This window comes from Pleuronectes platessa, chromosome 3 (genome assembly GCF_947347685.1).
Source record: "Pleuronectes platessa chromosome 3, fPlePla1.1, whole genome shotgun sequence".
Lineage (NCBI taxonomy): Eukaryota > Metazoa > Chordata > Actinopteri > Pleuronectiformes > Pleuronectidae > Pleuronectes > Pleuronectes platessa.
The window spans coordinates 1140998-1166468 of NC_070628.1; the positions used below are offsets into that span (position 1 = coordinate 1140998).

The 25471-nt window shown below is 47.5% G+C and overlaps 1 protein-coding gene across 11 annotated transcripts in view; it reads right to left on the reverse strand.

Annotated features, from left to right (window-relative positions):
- LOC128431920 (NACHT, LRR and PYD domains-containing protein 12) overlaps positions 1-25471 on the reverse strand; it is a 237406-nt gene that overhangs the window by 151870 nt on the left and 60065 nt on the right. For 10 of the 11 annotated variants that reach the window (XR_008334755.1, XR_008334749.1, XM_053417666.1 and 7 more), the window contains exon 8: positions 3119-3292. Coding sequence is in view for 9 of the 11 variants with exons in the window: in XM_053417666.1 (XP_053273641.1) it covers positions 3119-3292 (174 nt within the window). In the remaining 2 variants the exon portion in view is untranslated. Of the gene's footprint in view, positions 1-2565; positions 2740-3118; positions 3293-25471 lie in introns of all 11 variants that reach the window. The other variant, XM_053417674.1, reaches the window with a different exon arrangement.

A 25471-nucleotide genomic window follows, 5' to 3' on the forward strand; every position in this document is an offset into this window, starting at 1 on the left:
AAGAAGACATCAGTGTCACAGAGACTCACTTCATCAGCTGTGAGTCAGTGATGCAGCTCATCCAGTAGAAAGAGCAGCAGGGACTTCAGTCCTGTTCAGAGGTGGAGCAGCTTCCTCTCTGCTTCATGTTCACGTGTTGGAATGAACACGCTAAGAGCTCAGTGTGTGTCCTCTGCATGTCAAAGTGCAGAGTGGACACCTGAGAGGTGGATTTACTGCTGTTACAGGTGAAGCCATGTTTCACTGTGTGTTGATGAACATCTGCTTCTGACAAACTGGGACCAGAGGAGACAGATGGACCTCAGCAGAGGTTCTGCTCTGTATAAAGAGCTCCTGGTTACCATGTGATGAGGAGAGGCTTCAGTCCCACTGATCTCAGAGCTGTGACAAAGATCCACCTGATCAGTTCTTCACTGATGAAGTGAGAGGACAAACTGTCTCAGATCAGATGAAGACGACACCGTCTCTGTCCCTCGTGTGAGGCTGTCAGCTGTGGTCCAGCTTGTGTAAGTTACAGCGCCCCCTGGTGGCATCTGGTCAAAATATATTACGTGACCACGACATAATAACGTGTGAACGAGATAAATAACTCGAGGCCACGAGATCTGAATCTGTTGTTTACTAACAAGACGAGTGGAAGACAAGAAGACACACACTGTCCCACTGACTCTGAGGACACACACTGTCTCACTGTCTCTGAGGACACACACTGTCTCTGAGGACACACACTGTCTCACTGTCTCTGAGGACACACACTATCTCTGAGGACACACACTGTCTCACTTACTCTGAGGACACACACTGTCTCTGAGGACACACACTGTCTCACTGTCTCTGAGGACACACACTATCTCTGAGGACACACACTGTCTCACTTACTCTGAGGACACACACTGACTCTGAGGACACACACTGACTCTGAGGACACACACTGACTCTGAGGACACACATTGTCTCACTGTCTCTGAGGACACACACTGACTCTGAGGACACACACTGACTCTGAGGACACACACTGTCTCACTGTCTCTGAGGACACACACTGACTCTGAGGACACACACTGTCTCACTGTCTCTGAGGAAACTCACTGACTCACTGACTCTGAGGACACACATTGTCTCACTGACTCTGAGGACACAAACTGACTCTGAGGACACAAACTGTCTCTGAGGACACAGACTGTCTCACTGACTCTGAGGACACACACTGTCTCACTGACTCTGAGGACACAAAGTGTCTCACTGTCTCTGAGGACACACACTGTCTCACTGTCTCTGAGGACACACACTGTCTCACTGACTCTGAGGACACACACTGTCTCACTGACTCTGAGGACACACACTGTCTCTGAGGACACACACTGTCTCACTGTCTCTGAGGACACACACTGACTCTGAGGACACACTGTCTCACTGTCTCTGAGGACACACACTGACTCTGAGGACACACTGTCTCACTGTCTCTGAGGACACACACTATCTCTGAGGACACACACTGTCTCACTTACTCTGAGGACACACACTGACTCTGAGGACACACACTGTATCTGAGGACACACACTGTCTCACTGTCTCTGAGGACACACACTGTCTCACTGACTCTGAGGACACAAACTGTCTCTGAGGACACACACTGTCTCACTGTCTCTGAGGACACACACTGTCTCACTGACTGTGAGGACACACACTGTCTCACTGACTCTGAGGACACAAAGTTTCTCACTGTCTCTGAGGACACACACTGTCTCACTGTCTCTGAGGACACACACTGTCTCTGAGGACACACACTGTCTCACTGTCTCTGAGGACACACACTGACTCTGAGGACACACTGTCTCACTGTCTCTGAGGACACACACTGACTCTGAGGACACACACTGTCTCTGAGGACACACACTGTCTCACTGTCTCTGAGGACACACACTGACTCTGAGGACACACACTGTCTCTGAAGACACACACTGTCTCACTGTCTCTGAGGACACACACTTACTCTGAGGACACACACTGTCTCTGAGGACACTCACTGTCTCTGAGGACACACACTGACTCTGAGGACACACACTGTCTCACTGTCTCTGTGGACACACACTGTCTCTGAGGACACACACTGTCTCTGAGGACACACACATGGACCTGTCTCCAGGAAGCTGAGGTCATCTGGTGTTTTGGGGAAAGGATGAGTCTGGAGACATTGAGATGTTCTGGGTGAGTTAGAGATCAACTGAACCAACCAGACGTTGATTTAAACTTCCCTTATCCGAGCCTTTAAGGAGAGTGAGCACCACACAACAGTGTAGAGTCACTGTGGTCAGTGGGCGGAGCTTCTATACTGGTTGATCTCCAACTGAACCTGGAGCAGGTTAGCTGTCCATCAGAAGTTACCATGGTGATTGACCTGGTTAAGAAGTGGACGAGCTTCGTAGAACTGAAAAAACTAAACCTGAAGTTAACCTGATAACCACAAATCCTGCTTGGTAGCACAGACCCTGGATCTGTGATACTGACTGTGTTTAGTAACATACTGATGAAAGCAGCGTGGACTGACTCCAACCATCTACTGACCTCAGAGTCTCCAGTCGACAGGTTGGACTCTGCTGTAGATCAAGAAGCTCCTTCACTCCTGAGTCCTGCAGGTTGTTGGAGCACAGATCCAGTTTTCTCAGATGAGAGGGGTTTGACCTCAGAGCTGAAGCCAGAGAAGAACAGCTGATCTCTGACAGACTGCAGCCCCTCAACCTGGATAAAGAATAAAACTTAACTGTAAATTAAACTGAGTTCATGTGTGAAAATAACAGACATATATTCATGTCACACAGACTCATAACATGGAAGATAAATATGAAATCAGACATGTTGGACTAAAAACGAGTCCTGATTCAGTACAAATAGATTATTTGGACCCGGTCTCTGTCCTGCAGATCAGTTTAGGAAATCCAGAACTAAACTCAATGTTTTAACAAGTAGCTGAATATTTAAAATGTCACAGATTAATTAATGAATGAGTTCAAGTTATGTATGAAGAGGAATTATGTTAAATTAGAATTAAGTTTGATAAATTGTGTATAAATTATGTTTTATAGATATGAGATCTACAAAAGTCAGTCAGTGAACTGACCTCAGAGTCTCCAGTCGACAGGTTGGACTCTGTAGAAAACCACACAGCTCCTTCACTGCTGAGTCCTGCAGGTTGTTTAGTGTCAGATCCAGTTCTCTCAGATGAGAGGGGTTTGACCTCAGAGCTGAAGCCAGAGAAGAACAGCTGATCTCTGACAGTCTGCAGCTCCACAACCTGGATAAAGAAATATGAATATTAGAATGTGTCCTCCTGTTGTTGTGGATCGTCATCATGTCAACACAGACTCTCAACATGCTGCTGACCTCAGTCCAGTCTGTGACCTGAAGATAAATATCAGATCAGACATGTTGGACCATTGTTTCATTCATCAGCTTCTTCTCTGTGTGTTGGTCACTGAGCAGGTTTGTGTAATTAAACACTGTTTAAAGTAGGGATGGCTCCTGATGTCACTTCCTGTTTGTTTCTATACTTATCAACTGTCCAACGTGTTTCAATAAGAATGTGTCTTATTTTGAAAACCTGAGGAGGACGAGTGCTCGGCCTCAGTCCACATGTTATTTACTGACACTTTCTTAGTGATCAGGAGCAGGTGAGTGCAGGTGAATGGAGTTGATGAGGTGGACGTGACTGACAGGCTGGGTGAGTGACAGATGACTGAGGGACAGTGAGCAGAGCAGAACTGAGACAATTTAAATAAATAATGACCCAATAAGAAAGAAAGTCTGAAAAGTGAAGAAGGATTTAAGGACCTCAGAGTCTCCAGTCGACAGTTTGGACTCTCCAGTCCAGAACACAGCAGCTTCACTCCTGAATCCTGCAGCTTGTTTCTACTCAGATCCAGTTCTCTCAGATGTGAGGGGTCTGACTTCAGAGCTGAGGCCACGACTTCACAGTGAGTCTCTGAGAGTCGACAACCACTGAGTCTGTAATTAAAGAAAATATCAAATCTGTGAGAATTAAATCAGAAAACACAACATTCATACAAAACGTGATCATGTGACCCTCACCCTGGTAAATCCCCTCACACACACACACACACACACACACACACACACACACACACACACACACACACACACACACACACACACACACACACACACACACACACACACACTGACACACACACTGACACACACACACACACACACACACACACACACACACACACACACACACACACACTGACACACACTGACACACACACACATACACACACACTGACACACACACACTGTGACGGCCTGCTGGCCTGTACCTTTCCATGACAGGTGTCTAACCCTCTGTTTGTGTCCCTGGTCTCCGTGTGCAGTGCTGCTGATTGGAGGTAACGAGCCGTAACTGGGTGCACCTGGTACGCAGGTGCACCGGACTCCTTGAAAGCTCTGGCTCCTCCTCCTCCTCCTCGGGGGGGCTGGACCTGCAGCAGACACAGGCTGGGCGGGGGGGCTTGGCCAGCACCGGGGGGGTCGTGCTGAGCATTCGTTTTGTCTTGTGCGTTGTTTTGTTTGAATATCTGCACCTCTGAGGTTCTACAATAAACCCATCATGGAACCTGGTAAAACTACCGTCCGCTCTGTCGTGTCATTCATACTCTGGGTGTGACATATGGGGGCTCGTCCAGAAGAAAGAAAGAAACGCCAGTTTGTAGTGAAGTTGGATAATTAGGGGTGAGTAAACGTCGTTGTGTTATTTTGTCTGATTGAACCTGGATTTGGAAAATTGGATCAATAAATTACCTGAGATAAGATTAGTGCGTGTCTTCGGATGCGTGGTTTGTTATTTTTGTTTGTTATTTTTGGGTGACAGGGACCTGGAGCGGTCGTCTCGGTGGCATTTCCGATTTCCGTGGAGCCATTATCAAGCGGTGGCTCTTTCGGATTTACGGGCTCGGTGCTTAAAATCCCCGGTCTCACGTCACCTGAAGAGGAGCAGGGTCTACTGTTTATACAGGTGTCGGGTCATTTGTTGATCTCAATAGCAGCTCACAATTTAATTGGGGAATATGACTTCAAAAATTGTGACTGTTTTTATCCAGACTCCGTCAGCTGAGTTATTAAACTCAATGACAAAGGAGCAGTTAATCGAGGAGACAATTATGACATCGTCGTTTCCGTATTACAAAGGAGGTTAAAAGAGAGAGTTAGGTGCGTAGTGGTGGCCGGTTAGTGGATCAGCAGGTGCTAACAACTACAGCGGCACCATCTGAGCCACCGGCGCCACACGCGCTCACTCAGTGTTGCCAACTCCTCAGTAAGGAAAGTAGCTATTGGCTGTCCTAAAAGTCGCTAATTGTCGCTAAATGACGTCATCGCCTAATTTGCATAATGTAATGGTCGCTATAGGACGTACAGAAAGTGAGAGAAAAACACCCTGAATATGTTTGGAACTTAAAATAAGCTTTCTTCTGCAGAAGCATATTATATTCACTTCACAAAGAAAATTATTCTGTTTTTCTGAGATAATTATCTCGGAGATAAATGCCCCAAAAATTAAAAAATAAAAGTGAATGGAATACGCTTCCGTATTTTTCTGTTGATTCTTTTTTTTTTTAACTTGCCATAGAAATAGGCCATCACTTCTCAAAATAACTTCATGACTTTAATGCTGTATCTACACCCACATACATAAATCTATTTTGTCCTGTATTGTTAAATGTTAGAATATCAATTTAATCAAAATGATATGTGGGGTGGAACTTCTAGCTCTACGTCCAGCCCTCCTCCTTTATCCGCCTCGGGACCAGCAAAATGATCCAAAAGAGATACTATGGCAGAGCAAGTTATTTATTTTTTTCTTCTTAAGTTTGGTTCAGTTTTCAGTTTCACCACGTTCCACACGAGAGATGTGGACTCTGCAACATGACTCATGTTTTCCAGTGACAGTGAAGATACACTGACACTTACATCCCGCTCTGTAAGCCAGGGCAGGATCAGCGATTAATTTGCTGTCTGGAGGACGCGGAGTGTGGGTCTCCTCTGCTCTGACTGCAGCTGGGACTGCTGCGCAAGGCTACTGGGAGACTGACCGCCTGTGAGTGCGCTGGGATGGCGGAGGGGCTCACGGCATCACCCGCTGCTCGTTGAGGACAGTCACTGCAGAACGATACGTGCTTTCACGTCAGTCTCCAAAACACCAGAAAGTCTCTAATATCACCAGAAGTCGCCATGAGGGTTTGGAAAGTCGCCAGATTTAGCGACCAAGTCGCCAAGTTGGCAACACTGCGCTTACTTTTGAGGAGCAAAAGGTTCTGCTTGTAATGCAGAGGGAGACGGAGCTTGATAAAATCCATCTCACGCAAGAGGTTGAGAAAATAAAACTGGATCAAGAGCAGCAACGATCTGCTGCGGGATGGTAGAATGCCAGGTGGACAGTCACCTACTGGATTGAACGTTGAAAAGAAGATTTGTTTAGTTCCACCATTTAGAGAGGCTGATGTGGACACTTTTTTTCAATTGTTCGAGCGGGTAGCTGATGCGCACAGTTGGTCAGACGTGGAGAGGACTCTGCTCCTCCAGTGTGTGTTGACCGGCCGCGCTCAGCTCGCCTATGCGGCACTGTCTGTGGCAGACAGTCAGGTGTATGAGAAGGTGAAAACTGCAGTGATGAAAGCATACGAACTGGTGCCAGAGGCTTACCGTTTTCGTTTCAGCAATATGCGGAGGATATACGAGCAAACGAATGTTGATTTCGTGAGAGCTTTGACTTTGCAGTTTACTCGTTGACGAAGATCCGAAAATATTACTACAGTGGATGATTTGATCGATCTATTTTTGTTAGAGCAGTATAAGGACACGCTCTCCGAAGGTGTAGCTACGTACATTGTGGAGCGTAAGGTGCGCACGGCTTCCGAGGCAGCCGTGCTGGCTGATGAATGGGAGCTGACGCACCGGTCACGAGTAGATCGTAGAAAAATGGATGGAGGTAATTTTCGATCATGGCCTAACGTTATACCTGTGCCTCGAGCTCAAGAGCAGCAGTCTGCACAGAAATATGTGCAAAGGCCTGCTCTGGATAAGGATACGTGTGGGTACTGTTTTGAAAGAGGTCATTGGATAAGGCAATGTCCAGTGCTCAAAGCAAAGAAAGCTCAATCGTTCAACACGACTGCTGAGGCTTCGATCCTGGCTGTTCCAGTGCCTGCGATCCCTGACTTGGAGCTGCCAACTGACCGGCCTGCGTGCGCCTCTGCGTGTGTGGCAGACCGCGAGGTGACGTTTGATCCTTTCATCTCTGAGGGCTTTGTGTCACTTGTTGGTGGTCATAAAGTCCGAGTGAAAATATTGAGGGATACTGGGGCTAGTGGGTCTTTTATATTAGGGTCGGTGTTGCCTTTCTCTAATGAGTCTTACACTGGGAATTCGCTGTTGATTCGTGGAATTGGCTTAAACACAATTTCAGTGCCGTTGCACACTGTCTCTCTTGAGTGTGAACTAGTGGAGGGAGACGTGGAGCTTGGTGTTCGGCCTGCACTACCTATTGATGGCATCTCAGTGGTGCTCGGGAACCAGCTGGCAGGTAGACGCATCTGGTCAGATACGTCTTCTCCTCTGGTGGTTACTGAAGAGCCGCTGTCCACCGGTGAGAGTGCTGAAAAGTATCCGAAGGTGTTTACCGCATGTGTAGTGACTCGCTCTGCCAGTCGAAGAACTGAGACCGAGAGAGTGCAGTCAACTAAATCAAAGTCTTTTTCGCTCGCTGATTATCCCGTCTGTGTATCACGTGAGGAATTGGCAGAAGAGCAAAAATCAGATGAGACATTGAAATCACTCTTTGAACTCGTTAACGTTGACCATGAAATTCGGAATAAAGCGGGGGGGCTACTTCGTTAAAGACGGCGTGTTGTTAAGGAAGTGGTCTCCTCACGCCGATTGTTTTGTTGGTGATCCAGTTGTCCAGGTGGTGGTGCCTGCTAAATTTCGTCTGCTGGTACTCGAAACCGCTCATGATAAGCTCGCTGGTCATGCCGGTGTACAGAAAACATATGATCACATTTTGTGCTATTTCCACTGGACGCGAGTTAAGCACGACGTTGCCAGTTTTGTAAAAACGTGCGGAACATGTCAGCTGACAGGTAAACCCAATGTGATGCTGAAGCCGGCTCCGTTGCGTCCGATTCCGACTGCGAGTCGACCTTTTGATCACCTTATCATTGACAATGTTGGGCCTCTGCCTCGCTCTAAAACAGGCTGTGAGTACCTGCTCACGGTTATGTGCCAGACCACTCGCTACCGGCTGCTTTTCCATTACGTTCTATTAACACGAAAGCAATTGTTAAAGCACTGAGTCAATTTATTTCAACTTTCGGGTTACCGAAAGTTGTGCAGTCTGATCGGGGGAGTAACTTTACTTCCAAATTGTTCAAAGACGTTCTCAGGCAATTGGGAATTCAGCAAAATCTGTCAACCGCTTATCACGCTCAGAGCCAAGGTGCTTTGGAACGCTTTCATTCAACGCTGAAATCACTGCTTCGTGCATATTGTGTCGAGTTAGGGGGCGATTGGGAGGAGGGCCTGCCGTGGCTGATGTTAGCAGCCAGGGGGGTCACGCATGAGAGTACTGGCTTTAGTCCAAATGATCTTGTTTTTGCGCACCGTGTGCGTGGGGTGATGTCAGTGCTCCATGATCAATGGACTGATTCAGAACCGCCTGATAATTTGTCTGAGTACGTTCTGGGTTTCCGCCGCCGTCTTTCCTCTGCCTGGAGAATGGCTAGGGAACGGCTGGAGGAGTCCCAGAAGAAAATGAAAACACTCTTCGATCGTCGCACGGAGCACAGAACGTTTGTTGTTGGTGATTTAGTGCTCGCCCTGCTTCCGGTACTTGATTCACCGTTTCAGGCCAGGTACGCTGGACCCTATAAGGTCCTGCATCGTGGTCTGAATGATAATTACGTGATCTCGACCCCCGACAGGAGGAATGTCACTCAACGATGTCATGTTAATCTCTTGAAACCGTTTCATACTCGTGAGGAGCGGCGCGATTCGAAAACGATCGATCCCGTGGTGCTGGTGGACAGTTCCTCTCGGGTGCTAGTGGACAGCTCCTCTCAGGTGCTGGTGGACAGCTCCTCTCAGGTGCTGGTGGACAGCTCCTCTCTGGTGCTGGTGGACAGCTCCTCTCAGGTGCTGGTGGACAGCTCCTCTCAGGTGCTGGTGGACAGCTCCTCTCAGGTGCTGGTGGACAGCTCCTCTCAGGTGCTGGTGGACAGCTCCTATCTGGTGCTGGTGGACAGCTCCTCTCAGGTGCTGGTGGACAGCTCCTCTCAGGTGCTGGTGGACAGCTCCTCTCAGGTGCTGGTGGACAGCTCCTCTCAGGTGCTAGTGGACAGCTCCTCTCTGGTGCTAGTGGACAGCTCCTCGCTGGTTCGCGCAACTTTGATGGTGGCAGCATCAGAGGGGGAGGAGCTTAACACAACCGATGATTGTGTGTTACAAGGACGTTTAAAGAATTCCGAGACATTGCTGGCCATGCCGTCCGTCCTAAAACATTTAAATTCGATTCAGAGCCAAGAGCTCACTGATTTGCTTGGGGAGTTTAAAGTGTTGTTCTCTGATGTGCCCACACAGACTGATTTACTGGAGCACGATATCGATGTGGGGGGTGCTGAGCCCATCCGGCAGCGTTTTTATCGAGTGCCTATCGGGAAAAAGGAAAGTCAGGACGAAGAGGTTCAGTATTTGCTTAACAATAACTTAGCTGAACCGTCTTTCTCCAGCTGGTCTTCGCCATGCTTATTGGTTAAAAAGTCTAACGGTACGTTTCGTTTTTGTACTGATTATCGCAAACTCAATGCTGTAACCAAACCTGATTCGTTTCCTTTCCCTCGTATAGAGGACTGTATTGATGAAGTCGGAGCAGCCAAATTCGTCACCAAATTGGATTTCCTTAAAGGATATTGGCAAGTGCTGTTAACTGAGAGGGCTCGTGAAGTTTCCGTTTTATCACACCTAAAGGGTTATTTTCGTATCGTGTCATGTCATTCGGGCTGCGTAATGCCCCAGAGACATTTCAGAGATTAATGAATCGTGTTGTGGCTGGGCTGGAAGGAGTAACTGTTTATTTGGATGATGTGGTTACGGTCAGTAATACCTGGGCATCACATCTGGAGTGCTTGCGACTGCTCCTCGCGCGCCTTGCACAGGCACGGCTCACGGTTAATCTGGCAAAGTGTGAGTTTGCTGGAGCGACCGTGACCTACCTGGGTAAGGTAGTGGGGAAGGGCCAAAGTACAGGTTATTGACGAGTTCCCTGTTCCTGCTACAAAACGCGAATTAATGCGCTTCCTCGGGATGGTGGGTTTTTACCGCTGCTTCTGCAGAAACTTTTCGTCCGTAGTCGCGCCATTGACTAGTTTGTTAAAAGCAAAGGCCACTTATACGTGGACAGACACCTGTCAAAACGCGTTTGACTCGGTTAAAGCTCTGTTAAGCTCTGCACCCGTTTTGATGGCTCCACGACTGGACAAACCATTTAAAATTCAAACGGATGCCAGTAACGTCGGCGCTGGAGCGGTGTTGATACAAGAAAATGACACTGGCGTAGAACAGCCTGTATGTTTCTTTTCTCGAAAATTCAAGAATTACCAATTGAATTATTCTGAGATTGAAAAGGAGGCCCTCGCGCTCGTATGGGCACTCCAGCATTTCGAGGTGTATGTGGGTGGGCATTGTTCGGCCGTGGTTGTTTCTAGCGACCATAACCCACTGACCTTTCTACATTCTCTCCAGAACCCAAACCAACGGCTGATGAGATGGAGTCTCTTTCTTCAGCCATACAACTTGGATATTCGCCACGTTAGGGGCTCTGACAATGTAGTTGCAGATGCATTGTCACGAGCCCCTATGTGTGCTGAGTAATGTTTATATGTTTAACTGAATTTTGTTTTTGTTTATTGTGTAAACATTGGGACAGGTGAAAACCTGGGGGGGGGGTTTCCATCTTTTTAGGGGGAGGGTGTGACGGCCTGCTGGCCTGTGCCGGTATTGTATCTAACCCCCTGTTTGTGCCCTCTGATCGCTGTATGCAGATTGGCTGTTTTGGCTGATGAGCTGTAACTGGGTGCACCCGGCGCGCAGGTCCCGGACTGGTTAAAAGGCTCTGGCTCCTCCTCCGTCGGGGTTGTTGGACCTGCAGCAGAGACGGCTGGAGGCTGGTCTTGGCCCAGCAGCGGGGGTGTTGTGTTAATCTTTTGTTTCGTACCTGTGCGTCGTGTATTGATTGGTTGCAGACGTTTTTGTTAACTTGACTTGGGCTGAACAATTGTAGGGAACGAAATCTGAAATAAAACCTTAGTATTACCTGGTACCACGTCCGTGTTTTGTATGTCATTTCCACCCTAGGTTGTGACATGCACCAAGGACGAGATGTTTCCACCAGTTGGTTTGAAGAGGAAAGAAAAGCTGAGTCATGATTCCAGTGAAGTCGGTGGAAGGATGTTTATTGAGCATTAAAGCAGAGACAAGTAGAAACAGAACTTTTCTCTCTGAGATGTTTTTCTTCTCGTTACATCTGGTTTGTCACAGAGGAAATGATCCATGTGTTTGACTCATAGACTGAATATAAAGGCTTTGACTGGGATGTGCTGCTGTTATACTGCAGCGCCACCTGTGGGTCAAAAGGAGAAAAGCCACCACCGCTCTGCACCTGATGCAGAAATGAAAACGTCCCATTTTTAAGTCCAGAGTTTTGATCTTTTGTGTCAAAGACAAAACTCTGATTTTAAACTCAAAGTGATTTCAATGTGTTGAACTTTGTGTTGAACTAAATCAATTTGTGACGTGAATCCAGGAACTTTAAGATCATAAACAAACATCTACACAGAATGTGGTTCTACACACATGGAGACACACTGAGGGACAAAGGTGGACAATAATAAAGACAAACTTAAACACACTGTATGTGACTCTTTATAGAGGGTTTATATATTCTGCTTGTGTTGTGTCATTTCAATAAACACATTCTTCATGTGAATTAACACAATCGGGGCAGGAAGGTTGCTGGTTTGAATCCGGTTCAGATGGGGTCTTCCTGTGTGGAGTCTGCATGTTCTCCCCGTGTTTTCTCCAGGTGCTCCGGCTTCATCTCACAAACACATGCAGATTAGGGGTTGTGTAGATTGGAGACTACACACAAGCTGCTGCTGCTTCAGCCTCTGGATCCTCAGGACACAGCTCAGCCTCCGTCCACACACACTGTCCTCTTCACACTGTCCTCTTCACACTCAGCTCCACCCCTTCCCCCTCCACCTGTTGAGAGAAGAAGACATCAGTGTCACAGAGACTCTCTTCATCAGCTGTGAGTCAGTGATGCAGCTCATCCAGTAGAAAGAGCAGCAGGGACTTCAGTCCTGTTCAGAGGTGGAGCAGCTTCCTCTCTGCTTCATGTTCACGTGTTGGAATGAACACGCTAAGAGCTCAGTGTGTGTCCTCTGCATGTCAAAGTGCAGAGTGGACACCTGAGAGGTGGATTTACTGCTGTTACAGGTGAAGCCATGTTTCACTGTGTGTTGATGAACATCTGCTTCTGACAAACTGGGACCAGAGGAGACAGATGGACCTCAGCAGAGGTTCTGCTCTGTATAAAGAGCTCCTGGTTACCATGTGATGAGGAGAGGCTTCAGTCCCACTGATCTCAGAGCTGTGACAAAGATCCACCTGATCAGTTCTTCACTGATGAAGTGAGAGGACAAACTGTCTCAGATCAGATGAAGACGACACCGTCTCTGTCCCTCGTGTGAGGCTGTCAGCTGTGGTCCAGCTTGTGTAAGTTACAGCGCCCCCTGGTGGCATCTGGTCAAAATATATTACGTGACCACGACATAATAACGTGTGAATGAGATAAATAACTCGAGGCCACGAGATCTGAATCTGTTGTTTACTAACAAGACGAGTGGAAGACAAGAAGACACACACTGTCTCACTGTCTCTGAGGACACACACTGTCTCTGAGGACACACACTGTCTCTGAGGACACACACTGTCTCACTGTCTCTGAGGACACACACTGTCTCACTGTCTCTGAGGACACACACTGTCTCACTGACTGAGGACACACACTGTCTCACTTTCTCTGAGGACACACACTATCTCACTGTCTCTGAGGACACACACTGACTCTGAGGACACACACTGTCTCACTTTCTCTGAGGACACACACTGTCTCACTGTCTCTGAGGACACACACTGTCTCACTGACTCTGAGGACACACACTATCTCACTGTCTCTGAGGACACACACTGTCTCACTGTCTCTGAGGACACACACTGACTCACTGTCTCTGAGGACACACACTGTCCCCGAGGACACACACTATCTCACTGTCCCCGAGGACACACACTGTCTCACTGTCTCTGAGGACACACACTGTCTTACTGACTTTGAGGACACACACTGACTCTGAGGACACACACTATCTCTGAGGACACACACTGACTCTGAGGACACACACTATCTCACTGTCTCTGAGGACACACACTGACTCTGAGGACACACACTATCTCTGAGGACACCCACTGTCTCTGAGGACACACACTGACTCTGAGGAGACACACTGACTCTGAGGACACACACTATCTCACTGTCTCTGAGGACACACACTGTCTCTGAGGACACACACTATCTCACTGTCTCTGAGGACACACACTGTCTCTGAGGACACTCACTGTCTCTGAGGACACACACTGTCTTACTGACTTTGAGGACACACACTGACTTTGAGGACACACACTGTCTCTGAGGACACACACTATCTCTGAGGACACACACTATCTCTGAGGACACACACTATCTCTGAGGACACACACTGACTCTGAGGAGACACACTGACTCTGAGGACACACACTATCTCACTGTCTCTGAGGACACCCACTGTCTCTGAGGACACACACTGTCTCTGAGGACACTCACTGTCTCTGAGGACACAAACTGTCTTACTGACTTTGAGGACACACACTGACTTTGAGGACACACACTGACTCTGAGGACACACAATGTCTCACTGACTCTGAGGAAACTCACTGACTCACTGTCTCTGAGGACACACACTGACTCTGAGGACACACACTATCTCTGAGGACACACACTGTCTCACTTACTCTGAGGACACACACTGACTCTGAGGACACACACTGTCTCACTGTCTCTGAGGACACACACTTTCTCTGAGGACACACTGTTTCTGAGGACACACACCTCTCACTGACTCTTAGAACACACACTGACTCTGTGGACACACACTGTCTCACTGACTCTGTGGACACACACTGTCTCTGAGGACACCCACTGTCTCTGAGGACACACACTGACTCTGAGGAGACACACTGACTCTGAGGACACACACTGTCTCTGAGGACACACACTGACATTGAGGACACACACTGTTTCTGAGGACACACACTGTCTCACTGTCTCTGAGGACACACACTGTCTCACTGTCTCTGAGGACACACACATGGACCTGTCTCCAGGAAGCTGAGGTCATCTGGTGTTTTGGGGACAGGATGAGTCTGGAGACATTGAGATGTTCTGGGTTAGTTAGAGATCAACTGAACCAACCAGACGTTGATTTAAACTTCCCTTATCCGTCCCTTTAAGGAGAGTGTGCACCACACAACAGTGTAGAGTCACTGTGGTCAGTGGGCGGAGCTTCTATACGGGTTGATCTCCAACTGAACCTGGAGCAGGTTAGCTGTCATCAGAAGTTACCATGGTGATTGACCTGGTTAAGAAGTGGACGAGCTTCGTAGAACTGAAAAAACTAAACCTGAAGTTAACCTGATAACCACAAATCCTGCTTGGTAGCACAGACCCTGGATCTGTGATACTGACTGTGTTTAGTAACATACTGATGAAAGCAGCGTGGACTGACTCCAACCATCTACTGACCTCAGAGTCTCCAGTCGACAGGTTGGACTCTGCTGTAGATCAAGAAGCTCCTTCACTCCTGAGTCCTGCAGGTTGTTGTCTCTCAGATCCAGTTCTCTCAGATGAGAGGGGTTTGACCTCAGAGCTGAAGCCAGAGAAGAACAGCTGATCTCTGACAGACTGCACCACTCCAACCTGGTTAAAGAAATATGAATATTAGAATGTGTCCTCCTGTTGTTGTGGATCGTCATCATGTCAACACAGACTCTCAACATGCTGCTGACCTCAGTCCAGTCTGTGACCTGAAGATAAATATCAGATCAGACATGTTGGACCATTGTTTCATTCATCAGCTTCTTCTCTGTGTGTTGGTCACTGAGCAGGTTTGTGTAATTAAACACTGTTTAAAGTAGGGATGGCTCCTGATGTCACTTCCTGTTTGTTTCTATACTTATCAACTGTCCAACGTGTTTCAATAAGAATGTGTCTTATTTTGAAAACCTGAGGAGGACGAGTGCTCGGCCTCAGTCCACATGTTATTTACTGACACTTTCTTAGTGATCAGGAGCAGGTGAGTGCAGGTGAATGGAGTTGATGAGGTGGACGTGACTGACAGGCTGGGTGAGTGACAGGTGACTGAGGGACAGTGAGCAGAGCAGAACTGAGACAATTTAAATAAATAATGACCCAATAAGAAAGAAAGTCTGAAAAGTGAAGAAGGATTTAAGGACCTCAGAGTCTCCAGTCGACAGTTTGGACTCTCCAGTCCAGAACACAGCAGCTTCACTACTGAATCCTGCAGCTTGTTGTTGCTCAGATCCAGTTCTCTCAGATGTGAGGGGTCTGACTTCAGAGCTGAGGCCACGACTTCACAGTGAGTCACTGAGAGTCCACAACCACTGAGTCTGTAATTAAAGAAAATATCAAATCTGTGAGAATTAAATCAGAAAACACAACATTCATACAAACCGTGATCATGTGACCCTCACCCTGGTAAATCCCCTTTTTGTTAAAAACTCCTCTGACACGCACACACACACACACTGACACACACTGACACACGCTGACACACGCTGACACACACTGACACACACTGACATACACTGACACAAACACTCACTGACACACACACACACTGACACTCACTGACACAAACTAACACACTGACACACACTGACACAAACACTCACTGACACAAACACTCACTGACACAAACACTCACTGACACACGCACGCACACACGCACGCACAGACACACACAGAGACACACGCACACACACTGACACACACTGACACACATTGACACACACTGACACACACTGACACACAAGCACACACGCACACACACAGACAAACACACAGACAAACACACAGACACACACACTAACACAAACAAACACACACTGACACATACACTCACACACTCACACACTCTGAAACATTCACACACAGACACACTCACACACACTCACACAGAAACAAACACAGACACACTCACACACACTCACACAGAAACAAACACAGACACACTCACACACACACACACAGACACACACTGTTACACACACACTGACACACAGACACACACTGAAACACACACACTGACACACAGACACACACTGACACACAGACACACACAGACAAACACAGACAAACACAGACAAACACACACACAAACAGACACACACTGTTACACACACACTGACACACACTGACACACACACACACACACACACTCACACTTACTCACACTCAATCACACTCACTCACACAAACACTCACACAAACACTCACAGACACACACACACACGCACACATGCACACACATACACAACACACACACAAACACACACACAAACACACACACAAACACACACACAAACACACACACAGACACACACACAGACACACACACAGACACACACACACACAAACACAGAGACACACGCACACACACTGACACACACAGACAAACACACAGACACATACACAGACACACACACACACACACATACACAGACACACACACACAGACACACACAAAGACACACACACACAGACACACACAGACAAAAACAGACAAACACAGACAAACACACACAAACAGACACACAAACAGACACACAAACTTACACACACACACACACAAACACACACAAAAACACACACACAAACACACACACACAAACAGACACACATTGACACACACTGACAAACACTGACACACACAAACACACACAAACACACACTGACACACACACACACACACACACACACACACACACACACACACACACACACACACACACACACACACACACACACACACACACACACACTCACACTCACACACACTCACTCACACTCACTCACTCACACTCACTCACACTCACTCACACACACACACACACGCACACATGCACACACACACAGACACAACACACACACACACACACACACAGACACACACACAGACACACACACAGACACACACACAGACACACACACAGACACACAGAGACACACGAACACACACAGACACACACTGACATACACTGACACACACAGACAAACACACAGAAACAAACACAGACACACTCAAACACACAAAGACACAGACACACACTGCTACACACACACTGACACACAGACACACACTGAAACACACACACTGACACACAGACACACACTGACAAACAGACACACACTGACAAAAAGACACACACTGACACACACGCACACACACACACACACTCACACACACACACTCACACACACACACACACACACAAACACACACACACACGCACACAGAAACACACACACACACACACACACACACACACAAACACAAACAGACACACGCACACACACTGACACACACTGACATACACTGACACACACTGACACACGTTGACACACATTCATACACACTGACACACACACACACACACACACACACACACACACAGACAAACACACAGACACAAACACAGACACATACACAGACACACACACACAGACACAGAAAGACAAACACAGACAAACACAGACAAACACACACACAAACAGACACACACAAACACACTGACACACACAAACACACACAGACACACACTGACACACACACAAACACACTCACACACACACTCACACTCACTCACACTCACTCACACTCACTCACACAAACACTCACACAAACACTCACAGACACACACACACACGCACACATGCACACACGCACACACACATACACAACACACACACAAACACACACACAAACACACACACAAACACACACACAGACACACACACAGACACACACACAGACACACACACAGACAAACACAGAGACACACGCACACACATTGACACACACAGACAAACACACAGACACATACACAGACACACACACACACACACATACACAGACACACACACACAGACACACACAGAGACACACGCACACACGCTGACATACACTGACACTCACTGACACACATTGACATACATTGACACACACTCATACACACTGACACACACTGACACACACTGACACACATTGACACATATTCATACACACTGACACACACACACACACACACACACACACAGACAAACACACAGACACACACACAGACACATACACAGAGACACACACACACAGACTGTGACGGTTCCCTGTATGTTGTGTCTTCTATTTGTTTCTAGGACTGGGGAGCAGAGACCTACTTAATTGGTCATTAGGAGTGATTGGCGTGCACCTGGGCCCGGGTGCCAACGCCCTATAAGAGTCTGCTTCCCCAGTCCTTCCCGCTCTGTTCTTTGCAGCTCCATAGCCATGCACACCTTTCAACACTTATGTTGAAACAACACACACCCATAATCCACTCATGCATACACATTCCACCATACGGACTTACTGACTTCCACATCCCATACTTTTATTATAAGTTGAGCACTTGGATTGGTTTGGTTTGATTAAATACTTATTTTGATTCGGAAACTGTTGTCTCCCGTCTTTTTTGTTGTGCAGCCTGGCGCCCCTAGGCCAGGTGCGTAACAAAGTGGGGGCTCGTCCGGTAAATTGTTTGTACAGTGAGTTTGGAGCGTCAATTTAGTCTCCCTCCTGTATTGGATTTGTGAATGGAGTGACGTTAGTTGGGAATCTTTCCGGGAGGTTCCGTCGTTCCATGGTTTGGTCAACAGTCCGGTGAGTAGACAAAGCAATGTTACAGGCTTGTTATTCGGACTTTGGGGAGATGCAGTTAATTGTTATGAGTTGAATTAATCTGTTTAAATTTGAGTTAATTTGATTAGGTTTGGTTATTTCAGTACAGTACGGTAGCTGTTTGGTTTATTTTGTGCGGTTGGAGAGTTGTTTATTTCTGGTAGTTGTGCAGCTAAGTAAACGTCATTTGGGACGTCAAAAGTTGCCTGGCTGGGTTTTTTTTTGTATTTGTTGATACGAGTGTCCCTGGTAGGTGCGCTTAGCTGGCTGGGTAAAATAGCTCGTTGGTTTAGGCCGGGGGGTGGCTAGGTGCGTCAGGTGCGGCAGTAGCGAGAAGTTCGTACTGAATATCTCGACTCGGGGGCACGGCTAAGGGGGGCATGCGGGTCGCCAGTTATTGGTTGCCTTTCCTCCCCTTTGGTATGAGCTAGGCCTTTGCGGTGGCCTTCAGTGCGTAGAAATCCCCCGCAACCGGCACACGAAGAGGGTGGAGTTAGCTGGGGTTTATATAGGCTAGGGGGACACTTGTATTGTATTTTGTTTGTTTTTTGTTTGGTTTGCCAGCTAGGAGGCTCTTAAAGCGCACAATACCCAGGATGGTGACAGTGGATGACGTTGTTCAGTCTCCCTCGGTGGAGCGCTTAAATCAATGCACCAAAGACCAGTTGCTGAACATTGCAGATCGTTTTGGATTGAAAATTGAAGCTAGTGATAGAAGGTTAAAGGAGACATTGTTGGAAGTCTTGAAAAGAGAGCTATGTGGTATAGCGGTTTCAACTGAGGAATGGGATAAGAAAGAGGAGGCGTCTCTTTCTCCCGCAGTAGGTGCCGCAATGGCGGTGCCTTCACCAGCAGCTATGTCAGGGTTGACGTTCGACCAACAAAAAGAATTAATCATTTTGCAAGCTAAAGTACAAACTGATCGGGACCACCAACAAAAAGAATTAATCATTTTGCAAGCGAAATTACAAACTGATCAGGAACGACTTAGGCTAGATAGTGAGTATGCTATTGAAAAAATGAAACAGCAGACAGAACAGGCTAAGTTGCAGGTAGAGCAAAATAGATTGGACTTGATAGGGGATGGTAAGATTTCAGCGGCTGCACAAGTGTTTTCAGAACCTGCAGAACGGTCTGCAGGGGGGTTTGACATTAGTGGCAATCTACGTCTGGTGCCCAAGTTTTCCGAACGTGATCCTGAGGCATTCTTTGCCATGTTTGAGAGGGTGGCAGATGTGCGTAAATGGCCTGACTCGGCGCGCACATTGATGCTGCAGTGCGTCTTAACAGGCAGGGCGCAAGAGGTTTTTTCGGCTATGAATGCGGCTGACAGTCAAGAGTATGCCCGTGTTAAGGCGGTGGTACTGAAGTCATACGAGCTCGTTCCTGAGGCGTATAGGCAGCGGTTTCGATTTTGGAAGAAACATGACAGACAAAGTCATTTGGAATTTGCACGTGATTTGACGACGAGCTTTAACCGCTGGTGTAACGCCTCGGAGGTGGAAGATTTCGAAGGCTTACAAGATTTGATGATTTTGGAGCAGTTCAAAGATTCTGTTCCAGCTCGTGTGGCAACATATATCAGTGAGCAGAAAGCACGCAACGCAGCAGATGCGGCGGCGCTCGCAGATGACTTTGTCTTAACGCACCGTGGAGAGTTTAGAGCGGGCGGTGGCAATTATGTTGCTGCCAGTGAGTCGCATGGCCGATTTAATAAACCTCTGCCTGTTGATTCCAGAGCTAACGCCAACAACAGTAGGGATGTGCGTGACTCGGGGAACGTTTGCCATCACTGTAACAAATGGGGGCACTGGAAAAAAGATTGCTTCTTGTTAAATTCCCCTAAGGCGGGTCATTGGGAACCAAAAGGGGTTGCTACGGCAGCTCCAGTTCGTCCGGTGTCCACTGGTGTTACACCTATTTTCGGTTCAAATGAGGATACATCGGTTGTAGCTCTGAATTCTTACCGTCCATTTATCATGCAGGGGACTGTGTCTTTGGTGCAGGGTGGGGAAGAAGTACCGGTAACTATTTTGAGGGACACTGGGACTTTTGATTCATTCATTCAAGCTGGTGTTCTCCCTTTGACTAATGTTTCTGACACTGGTGATAAGGTTCCTATCCGGGGCATAGACATGAATATTTTGTTGGTTCCCTTGCATAATGTTGTCCTAAAATGTGAACTGTTCCAGGGAGAAGCAAAGCTCGCTGTGCGCCCAGCACTGCCTATTCCGGGTGTGACGCTGATCCTGGGCAACGACCTGGGGGGTGCTAAGGTCTGCGCTGGGGTCCCGCCGCCGCCGGCAGTGGTGACCTCTGTTCCCTTGGTAACAGAGGAAGCTGATGAATGTGAACATGACTTCCCAGAGGTTTTTACAACGGGTGCGGTGACCCGTGCAATGGCTAAGTTAAAAGAGAAATCTCATTTAAATGATTCAATTAAGACAAAAGTATCTGAAAAGTTTTCGATATCTCTTTCTGATTTTCCATTGTCCATAACCCGTTCAGATCTGGTTGCGGAACAGCAGGCTGATGCCTATCTGAGGGAGATATTTCCATTGGTACGGCCAGAGGAGGAGCTGTTTGACAGTGCTTGTGGGTATTTTCTGCAGGACTCATTGTTGGTGAGAAAATGGCTGTCACATAAAGGAAGGTTTGTGGGTGAACCAGTGTTCCAAATTGTGTTGCCAGAGAAACTTCGCCAGTCAGTGTTAAAGGTAGCGCATAATGAATCTGGACATGCTGGTGTGAGAAAAACTTACGATAGACTACTTAGGCATTTCTTTTGGCCTCGTATGAAGAGAGATGTGTCAGCATTTATTAAAACTTGTCATACATGCCAGTTAACTGACAAGCCTAATCAAAAGTTGAAACCAGCACCATTGTATCCCATTCCGGCCATTAGCCAGCCGTTTGAACATTTGATAATAGACTGTGTAGGTCCTCTACCTCCTTCAAAATCTGGAGCGGTGTATTTGTCTGGTCATCCGCTTGCCAAGAAGCATTTGAGCAGGCTAAAAAGCTCTTGTGTACTGCTCCGGTTCTTGCAGCTCCCCGCTTAGACAGGTCATTCACAGTCTACACTGATGCTAGTCATGTGGGGGCGGGGGCCGTTCTAATGCAAGAGGACAACCTGGGCATAGATAAACCTGTTAGCTTCTATTCTAAGAAATTCAACGCTTACCAGCTAAATTACTCTGTCATTGAAAAGGAAGCATTGGCTTTGATTTTAGCTCTGCAACATTTTGATGTTTATGTTGGCGGTAGTACTTTTTTACATTCTTTGCAGTGTCCAAACCAGAGATTGATAAGATGGTCACTGTTCCTGCAATCCTATGCCCTGGACATTCGTCATGTTAAAGGGGCGGAGAACGTGGTGGCCGATGCGCTGTCACGGGCTCCTCATGACTGAGGTCCGGTCTCCGTTGGTCCTTTTTGCCTCTGTCTGTCTTGCACCCCTTAAAGTGCTTCCGTGGTACTGGTTGCTGGGGTGGAGGCCTGTGACAGTGGGCAGGCGGCCATTGGAGTAGAGGTTGGGTATGATAGAGAGTAGATAGTATATATTTATCTAATGTTAAATGGGTTGCCGGTGATCCCTTTGGGACTCCGTCTTTATGGGGGGGGGTGTGACGGTTCCCTGTATGTTGTGTCTTCTATTTGTTTCTAGGACTGGGGAGCAGAGACCTACTTAATTGGTCATTAGGAGTGATTGGCGTGCACCTGGGCCCGGGTGCCAACGCCCTATAAGAGTCTGCTTCCCCAGTCCTTCCCGCTCTGTTCTTTGCAGCTCCATAGCCATGCACACCTTTCAACACTTATGTTGAAACAACACACACCCATAATCCACTCATGCATACACATTCCACCATACGGACTTACTGACTTCCACATCCCATACTTTTATTATAAGTTGAGCACTTGGATTGGTTTGGTTTGATTAAATACTTATTTTGATTCGGAAACTGTTGTCTCCCGTCTTTTTTGTTGTGCAGCCTGGCGCCCCTAGGCCAGGTGCGTAACACAGACACACACAGACAAAAACAGACAAACACAGACAAACACACACAAACAGACACACAAACAGACACACAAACTTACACACACACAAACACACACAAAAACACACACACAAACACACACACACAAACAGACACACATTGACACACACTCACACTCACACACACTCACTCACACTCACTCACACTCACTCACACTCACTCACACAAACACTCACACAAACACTCACAGACACAGACACAGACACACACAAAAACACACACACAAACACACACACACAAACAGACACACATTGACACACACTCACACTCACACACACTCACTCACACTCACTCACACTCACTCACACTCACTCACACAAACACTCACACAAACACTCACAGACACAGACACACACAAAAACACACACACAAACAGACACACATTGACACACACTCACACTCACACACACTCACTCACACTCACTCACACTCACTCACTCACACTCACTCACACAAACACTCACACAAACACTTACAGACACAGACACAGACACACACACACACGCACAGACACACACACAGACACACACACAGACACACACACAGACACACAGAGACACACGAACACACACTGACACACACTGACATACACTGACACTCACTGACACACATTGACACACATTGACACACACTCATACACATACACAGACAAACACACAAACACATACACAAACACACACACACACACACACACTGACACAGACACACACACTGAAACAGACACACACACTGAAACAGACACAGACACTGATACAGACACACGCACACACGCACACACACAGACAGACACAAACACAGACACACACAGACACACACACACACACACACACACTGACACAAACACACACACACACACACACACACACACACACGCACACACACACAGACACACACAGACACACACAGACACACACAGACACACACACACAACACACACACACACTCATACACACACAACACACACACACAGACACACACACTGACACACACACACAGACACACACACACAGACACACAGAGACACACACACAAACACACACACACACAGACACAAACACACACTGACACACACACTGACACACTCACACACACACACAACACAGACACACACAAACACACAAACACACACTGACACACACACACACACAACACACACACAGACACACACAAACACACACACACACAACACACACACACACACACACACACAACACACACACACACACACACACTGACACACACACACACACAGACACTCCACTGATTGAACATGTTATTGATCATGTCTGGACTCACTCAGCCTTCCTGCAGTTCCTCACAGCTGGGATCAGTCTCAGTCGACCCTGGTCTGATGTGTTGAACTTCATCAGGTCCAACTCATCCAGAACCTCCTCTGACATCTGCAGCATGTAGGCCAGAGCTGAGCAGTGGATCCCAGAGAGTTTCTCCTCTGATCTGTTCTCTGACGTCAGGAACTGTTTCATCTGCTGATGAACTGAGTGGTCGTTCATCTCAGTCAGACAGTGGAAGATGTTGATGCTTCTGTCAGGAGAAATGTCATTACTCTCCATCTCCTTCAGGTTGTTGATGACTCTCTGGATGATCTCTGGATTGTTCTCTGTCCGACCCAGCAGGTCTCCTAAGACTCTCTGGATGATCTCTGGATTGTTCCCTGTCCGACCCAGCAGGCCTCCTAAGACTCTCTGGTTGGACTCCAGACTGAGGCCGTGAAGGAAGCGAACAAACAGGTCCAGATGACCATTTGTACTGGTGAGGGATTTCTCCATGGTTCTCTTCAGGAGGTCATCCAGGGAGAAGGTACTGTGTGTGTACCCATATGTTCCCAAGAAGTTCTTGAGTTCTCTTCTGTTCCTCTCGGTGTAACAGTGGAACATGTAGACTGCAGCCAGAAACTCCTGAACGCTCAGATGAACAAAGCAGTAGACTGATTTCTGGAAGATCACACACTCTCTTCTGAAGATCTCAGTACAAACTCCTGAGTACACCGAGGCCTCTGTGACATTAAGACCACACCGCTCCAGGTCTTCTTGGTAGAACATGATGTTTCCTTCCTCCAGATGTTTAAGTGCCAGCCTCCCCAGCTTCAGGAGAACGTCCCTGTCAGCCTCCGTCAGCTGCTGTGGACTCGTCTCATGTCCCTCACCGTACTTGTTGTTCTTCCTCTTTGTCTGAACCAGCAGGAAGTGTGAGTACAGGTCAGTCAGGGTCTTGGGCAGC